The sequence below is a fragment of the Porites lutea genome, chromosome 2 (assembly GCF_958299795.1).
Source record: "Porites lutea chromosome 2, jaPorLute2.1, whole genome shotgun sequence".
Taxonomy (NCBI): domain Eukaryota; kingdom Metazoa; phylum Cnidaria; class Anthozoa; order Scleractinia; family Poritidae; genus Porites; species Porites lutea.
In genome coordinates this window covers 18,371,562-18,392,883 of record NC_133202.1, presented here as the reverse complement: position 1 = coordinate 18,392,883, position 21,322 = coordinate 18,371,562, and the positions used below count along the sequence as shown (strand labels likewise).

Sequence of the window (21,322 nt, the reverse complement as noted above, 5' to 3'; positions counted from 1 at the left end):
GTTTGGGCTTTGTCTGCAGTCCCTGATTTTTCTCTCTCCCTGCGGCGCGTCGCCTTTTCTCGCGTGGGGTGATTTTCACGTCCGCACGCATTTCGCTCGCTCTACTATCCCTGAGGACAAATAGGGGACTACTTGTAGTCTACTTGAAAGGTGCAAGTGCAGGTCTGACAGTAAATTGCAAAATTTTAATTATTGTGTAGTCTTGTTCCAGTTTGCAGAGTATCAACTGTTATGCTTATAGACCACGAAGCCATGAATTTTTGTCTGTAATGAATGTTTGATTGCACAATATGAAAGTAATTCCTCTTTCTGCTACAATGTTCTAGTTTTAGCTGTTTTGTACAAGTTAATTAGACTCCTTTTCATTGCGAATGGGTTCAGCAGTTAAGTTTCCTAAAATTACCAGCATCACATTACCTCGGCTCTCTACAAGCCGGACACCTCTCTAAGACGTCTTAGAGAAAGTTGATAGTACTGTTTCGTTCCACTGCACAGGGTATACAATTTCACTATTTCACTATTTAGCGTTTTGAAAGGGTGTCTTTTTGGACTGGAGGCAAGGTGAACCAAATGACTGCTCCATTATTTTCTCATTTTATCTTTTCCAGATGGGATGGGGTGATTTGGGAGTATTTGGCCACCCAGCAAAAGAGACACCCAATCTCGACAATATGGCAGCAGAAGGAATACTCTTTCCAGATTTCTACTGTGCAAATCCACTTTGCTCCCCTTGTAAGTGTTTTGTTTTTTAAACTCTCATGTTATATTAACTGAGGATAATTTCTTCCTTGGGTAAATTTGTTTTCAAGCCAGGTCTATTGGTGAACTATTACAGTCAATTCATTTTCAGCTGAGGTCGTAAAAAGGGGCGGAAAATGGGGCCGATTGTCCATTATCAACTAGTTGTCTTGCACTGAATGATCTTCAATTATCAAGGCACTGAAAAAAGGACTTGCCAAATTTTCCAAACCCAAAAAATCCCAAAAAGGAAAATTTCAAATTGTCATATATGGAAGGTCAAACTCGTCTCCATGAGGAGAGTCATAGACTGCTTGCAGTCTGCCTTTTCTCTTAAAATCTGTCTAGTTCTTGATCTCATCCAGCACGATTGAGTACCACGATGTTATTATATAGGGATCGAGATGAGATGAGAAAAGACAGACTGCTGACTCTTTTGTAGTAAACAAACCCTCCGTCAGCCCAGAAACAGAGTAACCGATTGGTCAATTGCACAACTGGTAAGACTGCAAGCAATAAAAATAGTCACGCATCACAAACAACTGCAAACAATAGCGAAGCAAGCAGTAATCTCAGTAATAAAACTTTTAAGGATATCTTACAGGAGGAAACTGCTGTAAATTTCCTCAAGGGAAACAAATTCAAGGCAATCTTACTGGATTTAAAGAAAGTGTAAGATTTTCAGTTGTTTATGTTCTATTTATAAATCTAGTTACTTAATCAAGTTACTTGGGTTTAATTGATAAATTAAATTACCTTGACAGCTTCATTGTCCCCAGACAGAACAAAAGAGTCAGCAGTCTCTTATTTTTTCTCCTCGGGCTTACGCCCTTGTTTCTCGCGCAAGCAGCTTCGCCGCTCGCGTGCTTAGGTTTTGCATGTAGTAACTTTGCAAAGAAAAATAAGAGACTGCTCGCAGTCGAGGAGAGTCAGGGATAGGTGCCTGAAAGCTCCTTGCAGGTGGCATTAAGTGAATGCAGAAGATAAACATGCAGACAAAATACTCTGTGAGCAGCAACCACAGGCACCATCACACTGAACTGTTGGCTTTCACTAGTGTCACTGACCATCAAAGATCAAAACCATTCAATAGATTAAGTCCAAAATCTGGGAAATGAAAGGAGGTGAATCCAAACAGCCATGCCAAGAATCAGGTCTGTGCAATTTTACCAATATGCGAAATACTGAGCAGGGCTTCTGATATTTCGCGGAAAAAAAAGCAAAATTTTGCGGGATTTTCGGGGGCAAATTCGTGGAAAAATCGGCCGATTTCATGGTATTTTCGCGGGAAAAAAGTCAAAATTCGCGGAAAATCGGCCGATTTCGCAGGATTTTTGCGGGAGAAAAGTCAAAATTCGCCGAAAAATCGGCCGATTTTGCGGGATTTTAGCGGAAAAAAGTCAAATTTTGAAGGATTTTCAGGGGTAAATTCTTAGAAAAAATTGGCCGATTTCACGGGAAATTTCGGGGGGAAACTTCCCTTAGAAACAATCAGTAAAAAAACAGCCGATTTCGCTGGATTTTTTTTGGCTAATTTCGCGAAAATCGATCAATTTTGCGTCGATATGACCAGCGTTTAACGTTCTTTTAACGGTGATAATCATTTGCTCTTTCAACAACAGTTCGCTCAAAAAAATGACCGAATGCTAAAGCTATTAACATTATGGTTAGTGCCCAGTTTTTCGCAACATTAATCTAAGAATGCCTGGTAGTTTTGGGACATTGTTTACTCCTTGCAGTGACGAAGTTTCAAGATAAATTTGTACGTTTGGGGTGAATAAAACAGGTCTAAAAGCCAAGATAAGTATTAAATATGTTTTGCCGACATGTATTTGGAAATATTTCTGGCGGATTTCGCGGTATTTCACGTTTTTTTTTAATAATGCGGGGGATTTCGCGGAAATACCTGAATTTCGTGGGTCCGCGACCACGCGAAATATCAGAAGCCGTGACTGAGGAATGTCTTACCCAAATTTATAGAGCTTTGTATGGAGACGCCATGTTGGTATCCCTCATGAGGGGCACCAACATGGCAGCTGGAAACCAACAGAAACATCTGTCACTGAGTTTTGCTACAATATTGTTTGATCATTACTTGAGGAACCTTTTCAGCTGCTTTTAAACCTCATGAAATTGATAATTTTCAATTTGAATGTTGCTGACATCACATCCAGCCATTCAGCCCTCAGTGGAAAAGTGAAATACTTACCAAAAAACAAAATTGTAACCTCTGCTTGTGAAGAGCAGTTATGTAAGCTAAGTGGGTTGACCAAGTCAACTGGAGATGTAAGTTCATGTAAAAGCCCTCAAGTTATCTCACATTATAAGTGAACAAGGAGACCATTGACCAGCATTGTATATCCAGTTTAACCTGATCTAAGTTACATTTACTCACTTTGGAGGTTGGTTGGCCGCATCTTTGATATGCTTTAAGGTGACAGCGCGATGCTGTTAGTGAGTTCTTCACTTCTTGTGTGCCTATCATTACTTGGCTGTGTAGCCGCGTGATGCGGTTCCAGTGGAGACCCACAAATTGGCCCTTGCTCACCATAGAGTCTCCAGTAGCTCAAGTGGTTAGAGCATCCGACTAGATCACGGAGGGTCGTGGGTTCAAATCCCATCTGGGACTCGGATTTTTTTTCCGAGTCCTCCTCAAATTAATATCATGTTGTTGTTGTTTCATCTTTAATATACTCACTTTGGAGGTTGGTTGGCCGCATCTTTGATATGCTTTAAGGTGACAGCGCGATGCTGTTAGTGAGTTCTTCACTTCTTGTGTGCCTATCATTACTTGGCTGTGTAGCCGCGTGATGCGGTTCCAGTGGAGACCCACAAATTGGCCCTTGCTCACCATAGAGTCTCCAGTAGCTCAAGTGGTTAGAGCATCCGACTAGATCACGGAGGGTCGTGGGTTCAAATCCCATCTGGGACTCGGATTTTTTTTCCGAGTCCTCCTCAAATTAATATCATGTTGTTGTTGTTTCATCTTTAATATACTCACTTTGGAGGTTGGTTGGCCGCATCTTTGATATGCTTTAAGGTGACAGCGCGATGCTGTTAGTGAGTTCTTCACTTCTTGTGTGCCTATCATTACTTGGCTGTGTAGCCGTGTGATGCGGTTCCAGTGGAGACCCACAAATTGGCCCTTGCTCACCATAGAGTCTCCAGTAGCTCAAGTGGTTAGAGCATCCGACTAGATCACGGAGGGTCGTGGGTTCAAATCCCATCTGGGACTCGGATTTTTTTTCCGAGTCCTCCTCAAATTAATATCATGTTTAAGTTACATTTAGCTGGTTATCATTTCACTGACCAGGTTCAGATTCAGGTTACCATGGTGAGCAGAACCCTAATAAAGAGCAGGGTGCAAAGAAAATCATTTTTACAGCTTGCCATTCGGGCAGGCTGAAGCTAGCATTTACTAGCCCAGATGTCATTTCAACTAGCCCCAAAAGCTTTTCGTCAAGCAGAATTGATTTCACACTTCTTCTGTTTTTCGAGTTCCTCAAAGAACATCACTTGCCCGTTGGGCAAGTTAAAAACAGATTTCACAAGCCCAATAGTAAAATCCACTAGCCCCATGCTATCGGACACTACTTTCTTTGCGCGCTGAAAGAGCTATCTGTGCATGTGTTTGGTTGAATGCTAGTTTTACCTAACAATGCAGGATTTAATCCACAAATGCATGGATACTCTTGAGTTCCCTTGTAGCTGAGCAGTGTACACTGTAAAATAACAGTAAAGTATACTTTATTTTTGTTAACCAAACAACAAGTACAGTGTTGAAAAATTCCAGAAAGTCTAAAGGATGCTACTGTTATTTATTACCACCTTCTCTGCAAATTCAGTAATATTTATTATTTTACCACTGTTTTGTCCCCCCAAAGTAATTTTTCTGAAAAAATTATTGTCAGTGGTACTTCTTCATGCTTTGTGTTCTCCTTGGACAGCACGTGCCTCAATACTCACTGGCCGTCTTCCAATCCGCAATGGATTTTACACAACCAATGATCACGCTCGAAATGGTAAGTGATCCTTTTATTCTAAAGGTATAATAATTAATTTTTATTATATAGACAGGAGTGTTTGACTGGAAAATATACCACTCGTAAAATTCATAAAAACTACATCCAGGACCCGAGTGGTTTATTTTCCATAATCTCACACATGAGTTTATCGATGACGTAATTTCAGTCAGTTCCCTCTATTATTTTATCAATGTCTTTTTGTCTGTATAATAAAAAGAACATTACATGGCGGCTTGAAGATATGAATTTCATTTTCTCGTGGCAAAAACAATATTTTACTCACTCGCTGCGCTTATTCGTAAAATATTGTTTTGCCACTCGAAAATAAAATTCATATCTTCGCGCCACCGTGTAATATCCTCTATATTTCTGGTGGTCTCCAACAGGCAGGCTATGCGAATGTGCATTGTATAGTAATTTTATTCTTTTGAAAGCGTTAATTCTATATAATAGAGACCTTAAGATACCCCGAAATCGGTGTACGGGTGACGGGTAGCGCCATGTTTTTTTCATTTTGTGGTGGCGTCATCGACTTTACCTGGTAGAACCAGCCGTTTTTCTGGGGTAGACACCAGTTTACCCGTAGAAGATTTACGAGTGGCTGCAAGTCCTACATGATGGAGAAATGAGTAAGTTTTTAAGACTTTTTTAAGTACAAATGTAAATTGTATGACTCCTTGGCAATGTTATTGCAAGTCTGTTCAAATATTTTTGCCAAATTTGAATTTTAGCTGTGAAGAAAGCGTTTCAAATGTATTGATTTTGGACCTCAAATGCGCAGGTTGAACTCTGAAACGATATCAATTTGTGGCGGTATTTTGGGGGATTTCTGAGAATTGCTCGAACATTTGAGTTTCGCAAAAGAAATAGCATTGAAAAATTTAGCATGGGAGTCACTGTTGAAGTTGACAATCAAAGGAATTGTTTGGTGATGTGCCTCGATCTAATGGCGGGGTTTGCGATAACAAGCTTTCCGTCGAGGGACTTCCCGCCAAGTTTCTTTCTATGATATTTCAATAAGCTTATGTATGAATGAATTATTTGTTGCAGCTTGTTGTTAAGATATGAAGCGTAGAATTTGAGGGAGATTTTGTATGCATTAATCAACATGCATGTACAAAGTTAATTTTGCGTGCTTGTTCTTCGGGTATCTTAATCGAAATAGTTACGCACATGAACATTTTACGTGTACAGGTACACTACCCGTACCGGTACACCGATATCGGGGTATCTTAGGGTCTCTAACATTCAATATTACCACCCTTGTAGGTTATACTCCTCAGAACATTGTTGGGGGAATCGCAGATAGTGAAATTCTCCTGCCAAAGATTCTTAAAGCAGAAGGTTATTACAGCAAAATAGTGGGCAAATGGTGAGCTGAGTAGTTTGTTAATACAAAACAGTATGATCAGTCAATGTAATTTTTGTTTCCGCATTATATTAGTTTGTCTTAGGTTTATTTTCTTATGAGAGGTGTAGAGATTTAAGACAAGTACAGTACTAGTATTTGGAAAAAGATACATAGCAATGTAGTATAATATTATTATATAAATAATATAACACATTCTCAAATGACCATACTTAAGGCTGTTTGTGAGAAAGATTCTAGGGAGTGCAAATTGATTTATCAAACAAGTATGATCTTGTCCATAATATTACTTTGTTGACTTGTGTAACAAAACAGTTCCATGCTTTTTCTTGTCTATACAGCAGACCATGTTGTCACTACTCACTTTGCTTGTGTGTGTTACATATAACTTGAGAATACTTTATTCCTTCTATAGATTCTCAACAGGTAGAACCCAAATCACTACTCACTATTTATATTATACTAACAGGCATCTTGGACACCAGCCACAATTTTTGCCTCTGGAGCATGGGTTTGATGAATGGTTTGGTGCCCCTAACTGTCACTTTGGTCCATATGATAACATTCACACTCCTAACATCCCTGTTTACAAAGACAACAAGATGATTGGCAGGTAATAAAAGCCCACAATCTACAGTGGAAGCTCTCATAAGCGGACACCCTTGTCAAGCCAAATTAAAGGTGTTCATTACTGGGGTTGGCCAGTAAAATGTAACCAGTCAGAATGGTTCTCATTTGTGGCTTCTAGGGACGTAGGAATCAAAAGGCCGCTTCCAGGAGCTTGCCCAACCACAAATAAACATTTGAAATGAAAAGACTGGTCGATAGAGTTTGGTTAGACTGTTTTTCTTACAATGTTGTAATTCAGTCACAAGCATAAAAGATGAAGTGGTGTTTTGAAGTGTAAAACTGAACCTGGTGTAAATTCTTTGTGACAAACAGCTACATGATGTTGATATGTAAATTACAAGATTCAGAGGTAAATGAGATTTCATTTCAGGTATCTGCCTTTGTGAGCCTGAAAGTAAAGCTAAAATCTAACTCATAAACTCAGAAAGTGTCCTTGCCTCACTGTGCCCATGTGAATTGTCCGCTTATGGGGAAAATACAGAGTTTATTTGGGGGTTGAGACGGGGTTTGTGAAGGTGGCTGTAAGTAGAGCTGAGTGTCCGCATAAGAGAGTGGTGTCCGTCAAGAGAGCTTCCACTGTCTGATGTATTTTAAGTTGACCCAAAAATTCCCATAAATATCTCGTTCTACTACCTGCCTGCAATCCTTGTATCTAAACATGCCTTGTTATGAAACCAAGGAAGGGGTAGGGCGTGCCGGGGGAGGTGGCCATGCCATATTTGTATATTAAGGTATTTGATGTTAAATTTTTAGCTTGCATATTTGTCTGTTCTTTAATCTTAAATTCTGCTATTTTTCAGATATTATCAGCAGTTTGCCATAAGTCGTAAGACAGGAGAATCTAATCTGACTCAAATCTACACAGAGGTAGATATCACATTTTGCAATATTCTTTCCTGTATATCATTGGATACTTTATTAAACTAGTCAGTAGCAAAAACTTTTCTTAAATCACTTGAAATGAAGGTTCAGACCATTTACATGCAGGCAAAAACTTTGAACCTAGCACCCTTAGGAATTGGGAAGTTGTCATAAATATTATTCATGTTGGTCTTCATGTTGTTACTGACAGTAATTTTATTGTTGACTTAGCCCTCCAATACTGGTAAAAGTTATTGATGTTTTGAAAAGTTGACAAAGCAAGAAATACTTTGCACTTATTATTGTCACAATGATCATTGATGCATAAAATGTATTTTGATGTATTTTCCTGTGTAGCAAGCACTTGATTTCATTGAAACCCAAGCAAAAACTCAGAAGCCATTCTTCTTGTATTGGGCCCCAGACTCCACCCATGCACCTGTGTATGCATCAGCTCAATTCTTGGGTACTAGCCAAAGAGGACTGTAAGTAGTAGTCATTATACAGTAACAGTGCTGATCATATAATAATGAGAAGGAGAAAAAGAAGAAGAAGAAGCCCCCTTTCCTTCCAAAGTCTATGGTTTGGATCATCACGATTAAACTAGTATATTGTATATAATATTGTAAAATAATAATGCACATTTCGCCTCTTGTTGACTTTTAGTACTCAGTTAGATAAAATAGCTCTCAAAGTTATTGTGAAGAATAGAGAAAATCACCCTCTTTGGAATCGTGCTGCACAGTTGATATCAAGACAAAGCAGTGAAAGAGGCTTGAGATCAGTTAAAGCGGAGTTTTAAAACAAATTAAATTAGATAAAGCAAAGCAGCTGTAATGCATATGTTATTAACAGAAGAATACAGATGTAACCAAGAAAGCTATGAGGAACTTCAAAGAGAATGCAGTGCAGACTGGGTGTTCCTCTATCATCAAAGATGTTGTGAAGTATGCATCAGATCTAATAGTTTTGATTTTAAAGCATCCTATTCCAAGAGCTATGAAAGGGGATGGTGGAGAATAGTAAAATTATGGAAGAAGAGAAAAGGCAAGGGAAGCTAGTAAAAGAGAATGGGAGGAGCCAGCGATTGATAATGGATGATGCTTAATTCATAGATGCATAGCTGGAGATCACCACCAATGTACACTATAGCAACCGTACAGGAACTGTACCAACAATTCACCAAGTAGTGCCTTTTTAATGTAAAGCCAGTTTGAAATGCTACATTCTCCTTTTAATTTTTCATCTATGTAGCTGTGAATCAATCATACTGATTAGGAGTAACTTAAATGCCCAGGAGGGGGGCGGGGAGGGGCACTTGGGTATTTTTTGGGTGGGTATGTGCCGCCCGGGACTCCAAATTGGCACCCTGTTCAAAAAAAATAATTTCCCCTACAATTGATACCCTGTTCTAGAAATGGGCCAATTTTTTATAACCCGTTCTAGAATTCGCCCTAAAAGTGATACCCCATTCTAGAAATGGGCCAATTTTTTATACTCCGTTCTAGAAAGTTTGTATATTGAAATAGCCCTGTTTTTTTAAAAGATATTTCTTCATTTGTTCAACTCATGCATCAAATAAATGCTTCATTATAATCAGCAACAATTGTAAGCAGAAGGTAAAGCCGTGATCCACAAGTTTTTATACCCCGTTCTAGAAAACGCCTCTGAAATGGATACCCCGTTTTAAATCAGGAGCTTCAAAATCACGACCCCGTTGGGGGGCATATACCCGTATAGGTAATGTATGGGAGTACCCCCCACCCCCCAGGCTTAAATGTGACTGAAGGAGTGAGTGAAATAAGGCCCTTAGTGACTTTTGATGTACTATCAAATTCTCCCCTTGATTTACAAGCATAAACAGGGGGCTTGGGGTCTTATTCCAGATACACTTTTATGGTGATTATTAGAATTCTCTTTAATAGGTATGGAGATGCTGTGAGGGAGTTAGATGACAGTGTTGGAAGGATTCTACTGAAACTGAAAGACCTTGGCATAGCCAACAATACCTTTGTATTTTTTTCATCAGACAATGGAGCAGCTTTGGTATCAAAGACAAGAGGTGTGAAAACCTTAAACATTGAGTTACAGTCCAACCTTTCTAAAGGGATGGTTACCTTTAGGGACTGGTCAACTGACTGCTTAGTGCAGTTTGACCCATTTTAAATACAGCTAGGTTTAATTTAATTAACACCGTAAATCAAGCAAAGACGATGATAGCAAGAACTATTTATTACAATAAAATTGATGTTAAGGGGATCTTAAGAAAACTATGCTAGAATTTTCCTGTTTGTTAACTTGTCTTTTATTTTAGTTGGAAGGTAGACAACTTTTAGAGAGAAACTAAAAGAAAGTAATGGGTATCAAAGACGTGATTCTAGCACAGGAGCGCCCTCAAATTTTGTCAGAAGACTTTTTTGTGACCATAATGCACCTTACATTGGGTAACTCCTTAATACAGGTTTGCCTTAATTTACCCATTTACAATCATGTAACCATTTCTTTTGTTCCCATAAAGGTGGAAGTAATGGCCCATTTCTTTGTGGAAAAGAGACTACATTTGAAGGTGGAATGAGGGAACCATCCATAGCTTGGTGGCCAGAGCGAATTAAACCTGGCCAGGTAACATGTTTTTTTTGGAGCCACTAACACTGAAAACATATCTGACACAAAGTCAAGACTCAAATTTCTTTGGTGGTCGCTTATGACCTAAGGGAGCTCTACCAAATAAAGGGGCAAGACAATTATGTGCTTGAAAAGCAAGATTTCATACGTACAAAGAACAATGCAATCAAGGCTATGTTGACGTGCTTAGTACAGTGTACATAAAGCTACCAAATATCAAAATATAGTATCAGGGTTTAAACTTTCCAATATGAAAGGACAAAAAAAGTCTATTCAATATAAGCATCATATTATTCAATTTGAATTGGTAGTAGGTCAGACCTTGCATCAAGTGGTTGAATATAAAAGGTTAAAATCAAATATGGAATATCTGAAATTATTGCTGTGCAACAGAGCTTGGAAGTGGTTTGACTGTAACAATTTGGGATTTTGAATCGCTGTGGTCGCACATAGAGGTTCACAGTTTTAATCCATAGCAAAATCTTGCCCTAAAAATGTTCAGCTTTAGTAATTGTGTCTTGATGCGATTGGGTTTTTGTTTATTTGTTTTAGGTTAGTCACCAGCTTGGCACACAAATGGACTTGTTTTTTACAGCTCTTTTGTTGGCAGGAGCGAAACCACCATCGGGTGTAGTGCTTGATGGCATAGATCTTACCCCTACTCTTTTTAATCACACTATAACTGACAGGTATTTGATATTTTGTATTCACAGTCACACTAATGGCTAGAATTCAGTTAGTTTGTGGCTAAAACTGTGATATGTTCTTATACAAGAATTAGGTCACTCTATCCCGTTTTATCTATTTTGAAGGCATATGGGCAAGCTGTAAGATGTCGTGTAAAAACTGCTTTTCAATTATTTGATGATAAACTAGGAGTAATCGGAGCTTAGGAGAGTGCGTTCGATATGTTTGTTAGACAAACAGGATGCAGTTGAGGGGTGAAGGGTGGTTGCGGTTTGGATAAATATGATTATGGCATATTTTGAACGTAAGGGTTGCGTACAGCGAGTCGACGACGAAAAGGCAATCTCAAAAAAACTCCCTTATAAATTGCACAGGACACCCAATAATGCACAAAACACCCAACAAAAATTAGGGGTTGCGCTCTCGTACCTCAAACGCGAAGATACTAATTATAGTAGTTGCAGTTAAGAAACAAAACAAATGGAAATCCCACGAAGAGGTTTTTAGATATGACTTTCTGCTGAAGTTGAGTTCATTTAAAACTGAGCAGTGAAATCAGTTTTAATGAGTGATACTCCTTTGCATCAGTTTACATAAAAGAAAAATCAAAATTGTAAAACTATATTGTAAATTGATACAAATTTTAGAGTTGGTATAAGTTGCCGAGTTGATAGCTATAATTTCAATACAAGTAAAAATGACAACTTTCAAACCCCCTTTTGGCGCAATTCATTTATTGAACTTTATCTGCGAGTTCCTTGTAAGTAACTTCGGACTTGATGAGAGTTAAGATATCAGGAAATCGCATATGTGGTTGAAATATGTTGTCCGCGTATTATGCCCGAAAAAAGGTGAGAACAAGGTTCAACGATAGGACGCGGTGGATTTTCAGTTAATCTACAGAGAGGCCCCCATATTATCAACATTTATGTTCTGTCAGCTCAGATATCAGCTCTCACTCTCTCATTTCTTTCGATAGTGTTGTCGTGTTTTAAAAATAGGCCCTTTGCAGCTAGTTGGCCATCGTGGAGAGGAAGGCTGGGACGTACCAGAAAAGACAAACACAACCATTTTAAATGAAGTGACCTCTTTATTTGTCTTATCCTAGAGCGTCCATTGCGCTTCAGTATCGCGGTGTTTCCCGATTCAAAGACTAACTGCAAAGGACCTATCACACTCCAGCCTGTATACACAGGGCACGTTGTTTCCTTTTTCTTTTCGAAAATCGATGAGCACGCGAGCGAAGAGAACGTGTGAGGGCAGGGCGGATATATTCTCCCTGTGTGAGAGCGAGGGCGGAGCACGCGCGCGCGCGCGCTCGACGATCTTTAAAGTGAACATGCTAATTACCTTCAATGTGAAAGGGTGATTACGCATATCAGTATTTCATAGGGAAGTAAGTTTGTGTTGTCTGTCTGTCTGTCTGTCTGCAGACCTGTGTTTTTTTATCGCGGTAACGAGATGATGGCCATTAGATATGGATTGTACAAGGCTCATTACTGGACATGGACAAATGGTTGGGAAGAATTCCATGTAAGATTAAAAAAACTCGTAATACAGTACATAACAAGGGTGCATGAACAGTTAAGAGCGCCGGTCAGGAAAAATCGACCAAAATCTTAATTTCGTGGCAAGAGTTGAAAAATCAATTTCTTTCATTTTTTGTTCATAGATAGCTTTTAAGTAGATAAGAAACCTAAAGTAGATTGTTCCTGCCGAAAGCCTTTTATTTGTGAGAAAAATTAGAAGATCGGTTTTCGATGTCGGAGTCTCAGACTGCCCTAATTTTTAACCTGAAATTAGCTAACATTAACTTTCCTCGCGTTCGCAAACGAAGCCGCATGGAGAAATTTGGACTCTTTCCATAAACAGAAAAATTCTTTTTCTTCCACTAAAAGATACTTTCAGGGCAATAGCGAAGCTCGTCGTACTGAAATAATTCAAAAATGAGGGATAGGTTTTCAAGATAACAAAAGCTTTAGTTCGTTACTCATTTTCGACGGCAATATTTAACATGTGGTATGACTCCAAATTCTCTTAATGCTATTTAAATCACACATGTAGACATTCATTTAAAACATACCTGAGAATTGGCTTGGGTTATGGAATGTAATCTCCGTAAGACACCATCGAAGTTCAGGAATTTTCATGGTAGGCCGGCGGGTAATTGTGTAAACACTTCCAATTTCGAAACGCACAAAAGTAGATATTTACAGCCTAAAGGCTCGTTTTTTGTACTTCCTGTAGGTTTTCCCGTCGCAAAAATTCTTTTTCCAATCAAAGAGTGGGGTAAAAAGGTACAACTGGGTCAATTTTAGCCATTTTGAAACGCTGAACCATACCAGGCGGCGACTCTGCGTGACAATCTGTTCCGTTGCTGCACGTGACATAACGTACGTTTGAAGAGACGAAGCCGTTAAAATGACAGTCACAGAATCACGTTAGTAACGCAACGCAATTCTTGAAAGAGTAACATTTTCGATCCCGACAGTATTTTGCAGAAGAAAAAGTCAAACGCGCTTTTTCTGGGACTCACTTTTTATCGAAATATATGGACTTTAACAATGGTAATTCGCTAAGGATGACGGAACAGGAAGATATTTCGTCTTCTTACTTTACGATCGTGGAAACTTGGAGCCGTTAAATAAGTTATTTTGGTCACGCTTCACTATTTTTACCGGACTTTGATGCTTTCGTTTGGAGGCTGCCTAAGGAAACCCAAGCCAATTCTCAGGTATGCTTTAGATGAATGTCTAAATGTGTGAATAAACGAGGACCGGGAAAATTTGGAGCTATACCACATGAAGAAAAATGCCGTAGAAAACAACTACTGAATTAAAGTTTTTGTCACCGTAAAAACCTGTTCTTCGTTTCTGAATTATGCTAGTTCAACGAGTCTTGATACTGCTGTGAAAGCATCTTCTAGTGAAAGAAGAAGAGTTGTTCTATTGATGGAAAGTGTCCAAATTTCTCCTTGGGGCTTTATTTGCGAACGCGAGGAGAGTTGATGTTAGCAAATTTCGGGTTGAAAATACGGCCATTTTGAGACTCCGACCACTAAAACTGATATTCTTACTTTTCTCGAAAATAGAAGGCTTTTTGCGAGAACAACCTACATCAGATTACTTATCTACCTAAACGCTATTTATGGACAGAAAATGAAGACAATCGATTTTTCAACTCTTGCCACTCGATGGTCGATATTTCCTGACCGTCGCTCTTAAAAAAGAAAATGCAAATAAGTAGAGGTGATTGGTACTATTACAAGGTATTTAAACTGTGAACGGAGGGATCAGTGTCACATAAGTTCCCCTTGCTTGTGTTCGTGCTGCAAATCTTAAACTTAGCCTTGGAATTTATCTGACTCTTCCAAAATGTAGGTTCCTATAGTGCTGTGCCGAGAGATCGGCCACTGAGCTTTTACAACTGCTAACCGCCTAGGTCGCAAAAAGAAAGGTCGCTAAGGAAAACTAATCAATTTTTCATCGGAGAGTCGGAATAACCTATAAATTTTTGCATTTTCTAAGAGAGGTTTTCTAAACTCGAAAAAACTGACCTTTTTTCAAGTTTTAATTCCAAAAATGTGTTTAAGTATCACACTGGTACCTCTGAAAGTACTATTACTCTCATCTTGTCGTTTTTTACAATCTCCGTGTGTGTTTTGAAACACTTTGGGCCAGTTATTTCAACGGAGTTTAGCCAGTGTTTAACTAAACTGCGCTCTAAGCCATTTTTAGTTTGCCCAACGCTTTTCTCTTAACACTATTTATCGTGAAAAGTTTCATGAAAGCATAAGGCGTAGACTGGAAAAGCACTTATCATCTTAAAATAACCGACTATGCCAGAGATCTGGAGGTCCAAAGATTTGCTAAACTGCCGCCTAAGTTACACTTCGTTTAAGTAATCGACCCTTGCTTTTATCTTTCAGAGAGGAGAAAATTACTGTCGCGGAGAGAATGTCACAGGCGTTACGACACACGACCAGATGAATTACACTTCATCACCTGTTCTGTTTCACCTGGGACGGGACCCTGGCGAGAAATACCCCATCGAGTATAACAAGGCTAAAATTACTTGTTTTAAATACTATAGACCACAAGTAGCTTTTTTGTTAGTCTCAATCTAAACGTTTAACTGGTACAGTCGAACCTCTTTTAGCGATACCGTTCTTGAACGGCCACCTCCCTACAATGACCCACCTGAGTTGGTTTACGGTCAAGTTTTCACCCGAAAGTCATCTCACCCGAACAACGCTTAAAATTATGTCGCCCGAAGCTTCTTAGACGTACACAACAATGCAGTTACTATCCTTTTACGCTTATTCCTATTTTCGGGCCTAAAGAACAACGAATAAAGATTTCTAAATTGCCTTCTAGGCTTTCTGGCTAGTTAAGCCTAAATTAATTCCGCCGCTCGGGCGAGATGACTTTCGGGCGACTTGACCCGTAGTTACCTTCTGTTCGGTAACCGGTCAAGTCGCCCGAAAGTCATCTCGCCCGAAATGCTGAGTCATGTCAAAGAGCACAGAGAAACAAAGTTAATTTTTGTTAAATCAGGGGCACCCAACGACTGTTTTCTGTTCGGAGAAGCAAAAATTGCCTAGAATTTTCTACAGCTCGAGGAAGGCTAAAAATTTCTAGATGACCGTTCCATTCACATACAATTTTCGAAGCTTATCTAATAAATTCCTACGATTTTCTGAAGTTTAATTTTTCCCGTTTCACTCCCCAGATTAGGCTATTTTTCGTAGAGAAAGGAAACCTAAAATTTTCGGAATCGAAAATGCGATGCAGAGAGGAATCAGAAAAACTATCACTTTCGTAAAACTTTAAATTGCAGCTAAAATTTTCGGGAAAATAATACTGAAGCCCTCGTAATTTCGAAAAGACTCAAGTTGCCCTAGGCTGACCGAACAGATATGAATTTTTTAGCGCCACTTAGAATACATTCCTAGAGATCAAAAAGTACTCTGGATAACCTAAAAAGTGTTTTCAAAGTATTTAGGGGGAAACCGTCGTTGGGTGCCCGTGTTAAATAAAGAATATGCTGACGAAACAAGCGGAATGAATGTGTAACATGCCTCGTGCTTTAAGCGACGATGAGAAATGAGTAATATATCTCGCTCTTTAACCCTTGATTAACAACGAATAAAGCGCGATAAATGAGTAATATATCTCGTTCTATAATCTTCGATCAGAAGAAGCAAGCGCGGCATATGGTAATAGGGATGCCAGGATATTGCTGAGTATGATAAAATTTCAACCACAAAACTCAGCATTTCAGGCGACTTAACTAAACATTTCGTGCGACATAACTCTGATTTCGGGCGGCATACCTTCGGGCGAGATGACTTTCGGGCGACTTGTCCGTAAACACTTCTGTTCAATTACCTCAGTCCCAAAGGTGATCGTTGTGGACTGAGCTGGGAGGTTTAACTGCTATTATTGCATGATAGCACGAGAATGCACAGGCGCAAGACTTAAGTTGAATGTTAACATTCAAGGATTTTGTGTAGAGATTTAAAGTCCAATTTGCATTATGTACTTCCCTAACTGATTGTAAGAGTCTTATGGTAAGACCTTCGTTTTGAAGATCATTTATAAAAAGGCAGAAATAGACTAATATGCACACGTCCCTGTTTGCGTCGACTGAAGTAATCTTAAAGGTGAAAAGATGTGGTTTTCGCCAGTAATGTCATGAGCGTATGATAGCTAAAGAGGAACTCGTGGTTGTCCATCTGAAAGTTCGTTGGTGAAATGTGTTCTGCACACTGTGTAGTCTAGACTACGGGTAGTCCCCCATCTTTCCTCAGGGATAGTAGAGCGAGCGAAACGCGAGCGCGCGTGAAAATCACCCCACGCGAGAAAAGGCGACACGCGACGGGGAGAGAGAAAAATGAGGGTCCCTCATTTTTCTCTCTCCCGGCCGCGTGTCGCCTTTTCTCGCGTGTGGTGATTTTCACGCGCGCTCGCGTTTTGCTCGCTCTACTATCCCTGAGGAAAAATGGGGGACTACTCGTGCACACTGTTTAGTCTTAAGAATCTGAGTATCGGATGCCACAACCTGGTTAATTTATAAGAAAGATAGCTCTTAGTAGTACGAAGTGTGTATTTAGCCTCCTCCCACACAGACCTCCTTAGTGCTTTGTGGGGACGCGGGAACGCGTGTCGATGCCCTAAGCACCTCTGCGTGGGAGGCTAGTAAAAGCATTGTCAATCTCTCAATAACAGATCCTCTACTCCAGAGTACAAGGAAGTTATGGTTACAATAAGAGAACTAGTGTCTGAACACAAGTCAAGTCTGATACCGGGAAAACCTCAGCTAAACATGTGTGATCCAGCTGTAATGGTATGTAACCACATAAGGCCGTGAGTTTCAAGTTCAGGGTACCACTTATTGACTACTGTAACAATTCAGGCGATTTTGGAAGCATAATAGGTCTTTTTAAAGTGTTTTATTTTTGAAACGTTTACAAAAATGCGTTACCTTAAAACAAAACATTCAAAGCTAAGAAACAGTGACTCTCCAAAGAGAAATAATAATAAGTTTTCTGTGTTGAAATTTACCCGCTTCCAAATCGTTTGTGCCAATTCAGTGTTGTCCCAAGGAATAAATGAAGGTACGAGTTCTTTCGGTTAGCTAGTACAGACCATCTTCAAAATCATATGATTGTTCTTTCCACGCCTTTAACCCTGAATAACGAGAGAATTCCACAGTTACATGGTGCTCAGAGGGTCGGAATAAAAATCTTAAGTAACGCTAAGATGGCAGTGAAAAGCTACAGTTGAAGTAGCACTTGTCCATCTCAGTAACAATCATTTATACTTCATGTTCTGCAGACGAGAAAAGAATAATTAAGTAGGAAAAAGCTGGATCCATTAGAAGTTGTGCCCGCGGGGTGATTACCAACGGCACTAAAAGCGTTTCCTAATTGTGCTCGCTGTCGACTCAACAGGTTCAAAAGGTTTGATAAAATTAGACAGGCTCCGTGACACCTATTTTTTGTTTCTAGAACTGGTCACCCCCTGGATGTGAAGACATTGATGAATGCCTTAAAGCACCTCCATCAAATCCTACAAAATGCTACTGGCCTCATTGAACGGAAAACAATGAACTACAGACAACCAACTTGGGTTCAGTTACTTGCAGACCTTCTCTCTTGCTCTATCAGGAACTTTATTTACTACCGAGACTAAATTGCATTTAGTAAATAGTATCATCAGGGGCAAACAACGAGAATGTAGTTCAAAAGCACTTAAACATAGCATTGCTAAACGTTTTTTAGTATTTAAACGGTAGATATAGGCATATTTTTATCCCCTAAAAAATTTTCATCTGTTTGGATTTCCTAGCTGAAAGTCTAGTGATCCGAAAATTATTGGGATCAAAACTTACCTTTTCGAAAATTTCAGCCAGAAAAAAGGCTCCCGAAAATTCTAGGTGACCCTTTTAGGGAAAAAATCCGTTAAAAATGGGCAATTATACCATTTTTCAGATGTTCGAAAATCCTAGGAGAGACAGGTAAGCAAGAAATTTTACAGCAAATGTTCCGAAAATTCTAGATCTCAAATCGTCTTCCGAACAGATATTTTCCGAAAATTGACGTTGGGTGCCCCTGCATCATGAACACACCATACGAATACCGAAAGGAGGAAACACAAACTAGCCAACAAAAAAGAAATCGCAGTAGTACTGCGGAAAGCATGAGCTGGCAGCCGGTATTGTGAAGTGTCATCGGTTCGATTCTCGTTTAAGGTCATTCGGTATTCTTCTTTTTGATTTTTTCTTGGTTTGAAAAGGTTTTTCTCCGTGTAAAAGATGGTAGAAGTTTAGCCTGGTACCAGATTCCGTAATGAGGGGAAAGAGCAAACAAACCAAACAGGGCGAGCGAAGCGAGCCGATCAGTGACCCGCTTTTTCTCCCAGCAGTTAAACACTATAGTTGTGAGTTTCCTTCGAGTTAAGGTCTGGCGCGAGTTATAATAATAGAAACTTGCAGATAACTGCATAAATGGTATGATTTACAGATGCCTAAGGCAGTTGACTGTACATTTCAGATAAGTTAAAATATTAGTAATCAATAGCAAATGGAAAAAAGTTTTTAACTAAACTAAAGTATATATGGGTGAAAAATAAGAGGAATAACATTCCCATACTTTTTGGACTAGTTGCATGCCAAAAAATGTTTTCTAAAAGTGAAGTTTTAAATGAGGGAAAAAATGGAATCTTTTATATCTTTGCCAAAGGGGTTGAATAGATTTACAAAGATTGTTCTGCGGATAGGAAGCGTAATATCCTGATTCGCATATCACATGACATTTTGCGCATGAAGCCTTTGGTAGAGGAAATGCGCGAGTTGAGGTAGCGCTCGAATCGCGTTACATTTCACAGTAAAATACGCAGTTCTCTGTGTCTTAATTTTAAAGTTTTTACTATGTTATAATTTTCAAAAAGAGCTGTTTAATATAACGGTTAGATTTTGAAAAAAAATATATAAGAAACTGGCAAGGGCCTAAATAAACCATTAAGTTTACAAGTTAGAATCTATACAATCTACGTTTGTAATTTTTGCGTAGCTCTCACTCAATACTATGGCCAATGGGACTTAATTAACTCGAGAGAGAAACTGGGGCGAATCGATCCAAATTTTTCGTTTTATTTCTTCAAAGAGCAGCACTAAATTTTTATCAGAGACTAACCTGTAAAGATTCCTTTTTTAAAAAAGAAATTATTATGCGAATTAACCCAATGTCTCTGAAGTTCAAGTGATTACTAAGATCTCAGGATTTCCCTTTAATTTGTGTTTCTAAAGGTCTTCAGATAATAAAGATATTTACTTTTCTCCAGTAAAAGGTTTTGACCAACACGCCCCTCTCCCCTACACCCACAGGGATGGGCCTTCTACTCTCGCACGAAGGCATGGAGAACAGCTGTGTAGGAGACTAATTATCCTCGGAGGCACCGTCACAGGGGTCGTCAGTTCGGTCAAAAGACAGGGCGCTACCCGAATGACTACTGTTACCTCGTTCCCATTCTCTCTTCTTGTCCCTCTCCAGAGATGCATACTACTGATGCGTTCCAAATGTAAGAACTGGCTGACCAGATTGACCAGTCCAATCGTAAGGAGAATTCCACTATTGACCAGGACTATCCAGCCAGATCAGTATATTCCTAAATGCTAAGCACGGGTGTGATGGGTCTTAGGTAAAAATTTCAAGAAAAGATTAATATTTTATTGAACCAGTCCGGCCGACCAGTTCTGACTTTTTTGTTTTTGTAAAACGCCCGGGGACGGGAAGATTAGAAATCCTGCAAACGAGGTTGTTTCCCCAGAAGATAGTTGTTAAAGAAGAATAACCTACTTACGGTGCAGGGTGCAAGTGTGGTATATAACTGCTGCCCATATCAGATGTCCTTTGAAAGGCAATTTTCAAAAGCATGCTTCGTGTACCATTGCTTTCCAAGTCTTCCGAGTTTCCCACTTTACGCTTTAAGAAGAGTATTCATGTTTTTGTAGGTCGCTTAGTACAGGGTGGTACCGAATATTTGTACTGAGGCGACTGAGGTCACAACAAATACACAGCCTACATGAGTTGGTTTAATACCCACAGGAAAAACACTTTACTTGAGTACAGGAGCCGATTAGTAAGCGGCTCCTTATGAGTGTCAATCAAGAGACTATAAAGGGGACAGAGAGGCCATCCCCCATATACACCCTATTCCATAGGTAATTCGTCTCGAGTTATTTTTCGAATCGGGATGAAGTTACCTCGCGCGCTGCGTGGATGTTTCGTGGAGGTTTCGCGTTACTAAACGCCGTGCAAAACATGTCGGGCGAAAGGCAATGAAAGCGTAAAAAGATCGAGAGCATTCCTGAATATTGAAGCAAATGAGTCGGCGCTCACCTGGGAAAAAGGAATCGCTGGACTCTTTGACAATCCGTGAAATCAGTTTAACTCGAAATTGTCGTAACCTCAGTGCTTTAATAAAATGAGAAATTTCGCCGGTCTATTGAAACCGGTCGTTTGTACAATTAGGGAGTTTAAGATCCAACGACGCGGACGACAACTAGAACGTCAAAAAAACAATAGGTTTAATTAGCAAAACAACAACTTCGCACGTGCAACACACTTTTTTGTTCATTTATTTCCTGTTTTTGCACGACTACGACGTGAAAATGCCTAATTTCGCGTTCTATGGAGGACGTAAACAAGCAACGACGAAATTTTATTTCTCTTTCTGAGCTTGAATATGGTCCCTTGAAATTCAGCTTCAGGAGGGTTCGCCTACAATTGACAAAGTAATTGGGTAAGAATAATCGCTATAAAGACTGAAAAAACTCAAATTCACTTTTTAAGCGACGTTCTTGTCGCCGTCGCGCCGTTGGA

At 39.4% G+C, this 21,322-nt stretch overlaps 1 protein-coding gene across 1 annotated transcript in view; it reads left to right on the top strand.

Annotated features, from left to right (window-relative positions):
• LOC140927930 (N-acetylgalactosamine-6-sulfatase-like) overlaps positions 1-19,776 on the top strand; it is a 21,629-nt gene extending 1,853 nt beyond the window's left edge. The window contains exons 2-14 of the mRNA XM_073377636.1: positions 609-732; positions 4,686-4,760; positions 6,033-6,135; positions 6,602-6,745; positions 7,563-7,629; positions 7,981-8,108; positions 9,549-9,685; positions 10,142-10,245; positions 10,801-10,937; positions 12,369-12,468; positions 14,864-14,988; positions 17,166-17,283; positions 17,948-19,776. Coding sequence (XP_073233737.1) covers positions 609-732; positions 4,686-4,760; positions 6,033-6,135; positions 6,602-6,745; positions 7,563-7,629; positions 7,981-8,108; positions 9,549-9,685; positions 10,142-10,245; positions 10,801-10,937; positions 12,369-12,468; positions 14,864-14,988; positions 17,166-17,283; positions 17,948-18,034 — 1,449 coding nt within the window. The 3' untranslated portion in view covers positions 18,035-19,776. The remainder of the gene's footprint in view (positions 1-608; positions 733-4,685; positions 4,761-6,032; positions 6,136-6,601; positions 6,746-7,562; positions 7,630-7,980; positions 8,109-9,548; positions 9,686-10,141; positions 10,246-10,800; positions 10,938-12,368; positions 12,469-14,863; positions 14,989-17,165; positions 17,284-17,947) is intronic.
• Positions 19,777-21,322: the final 1,546 nt, after the last annotated feature.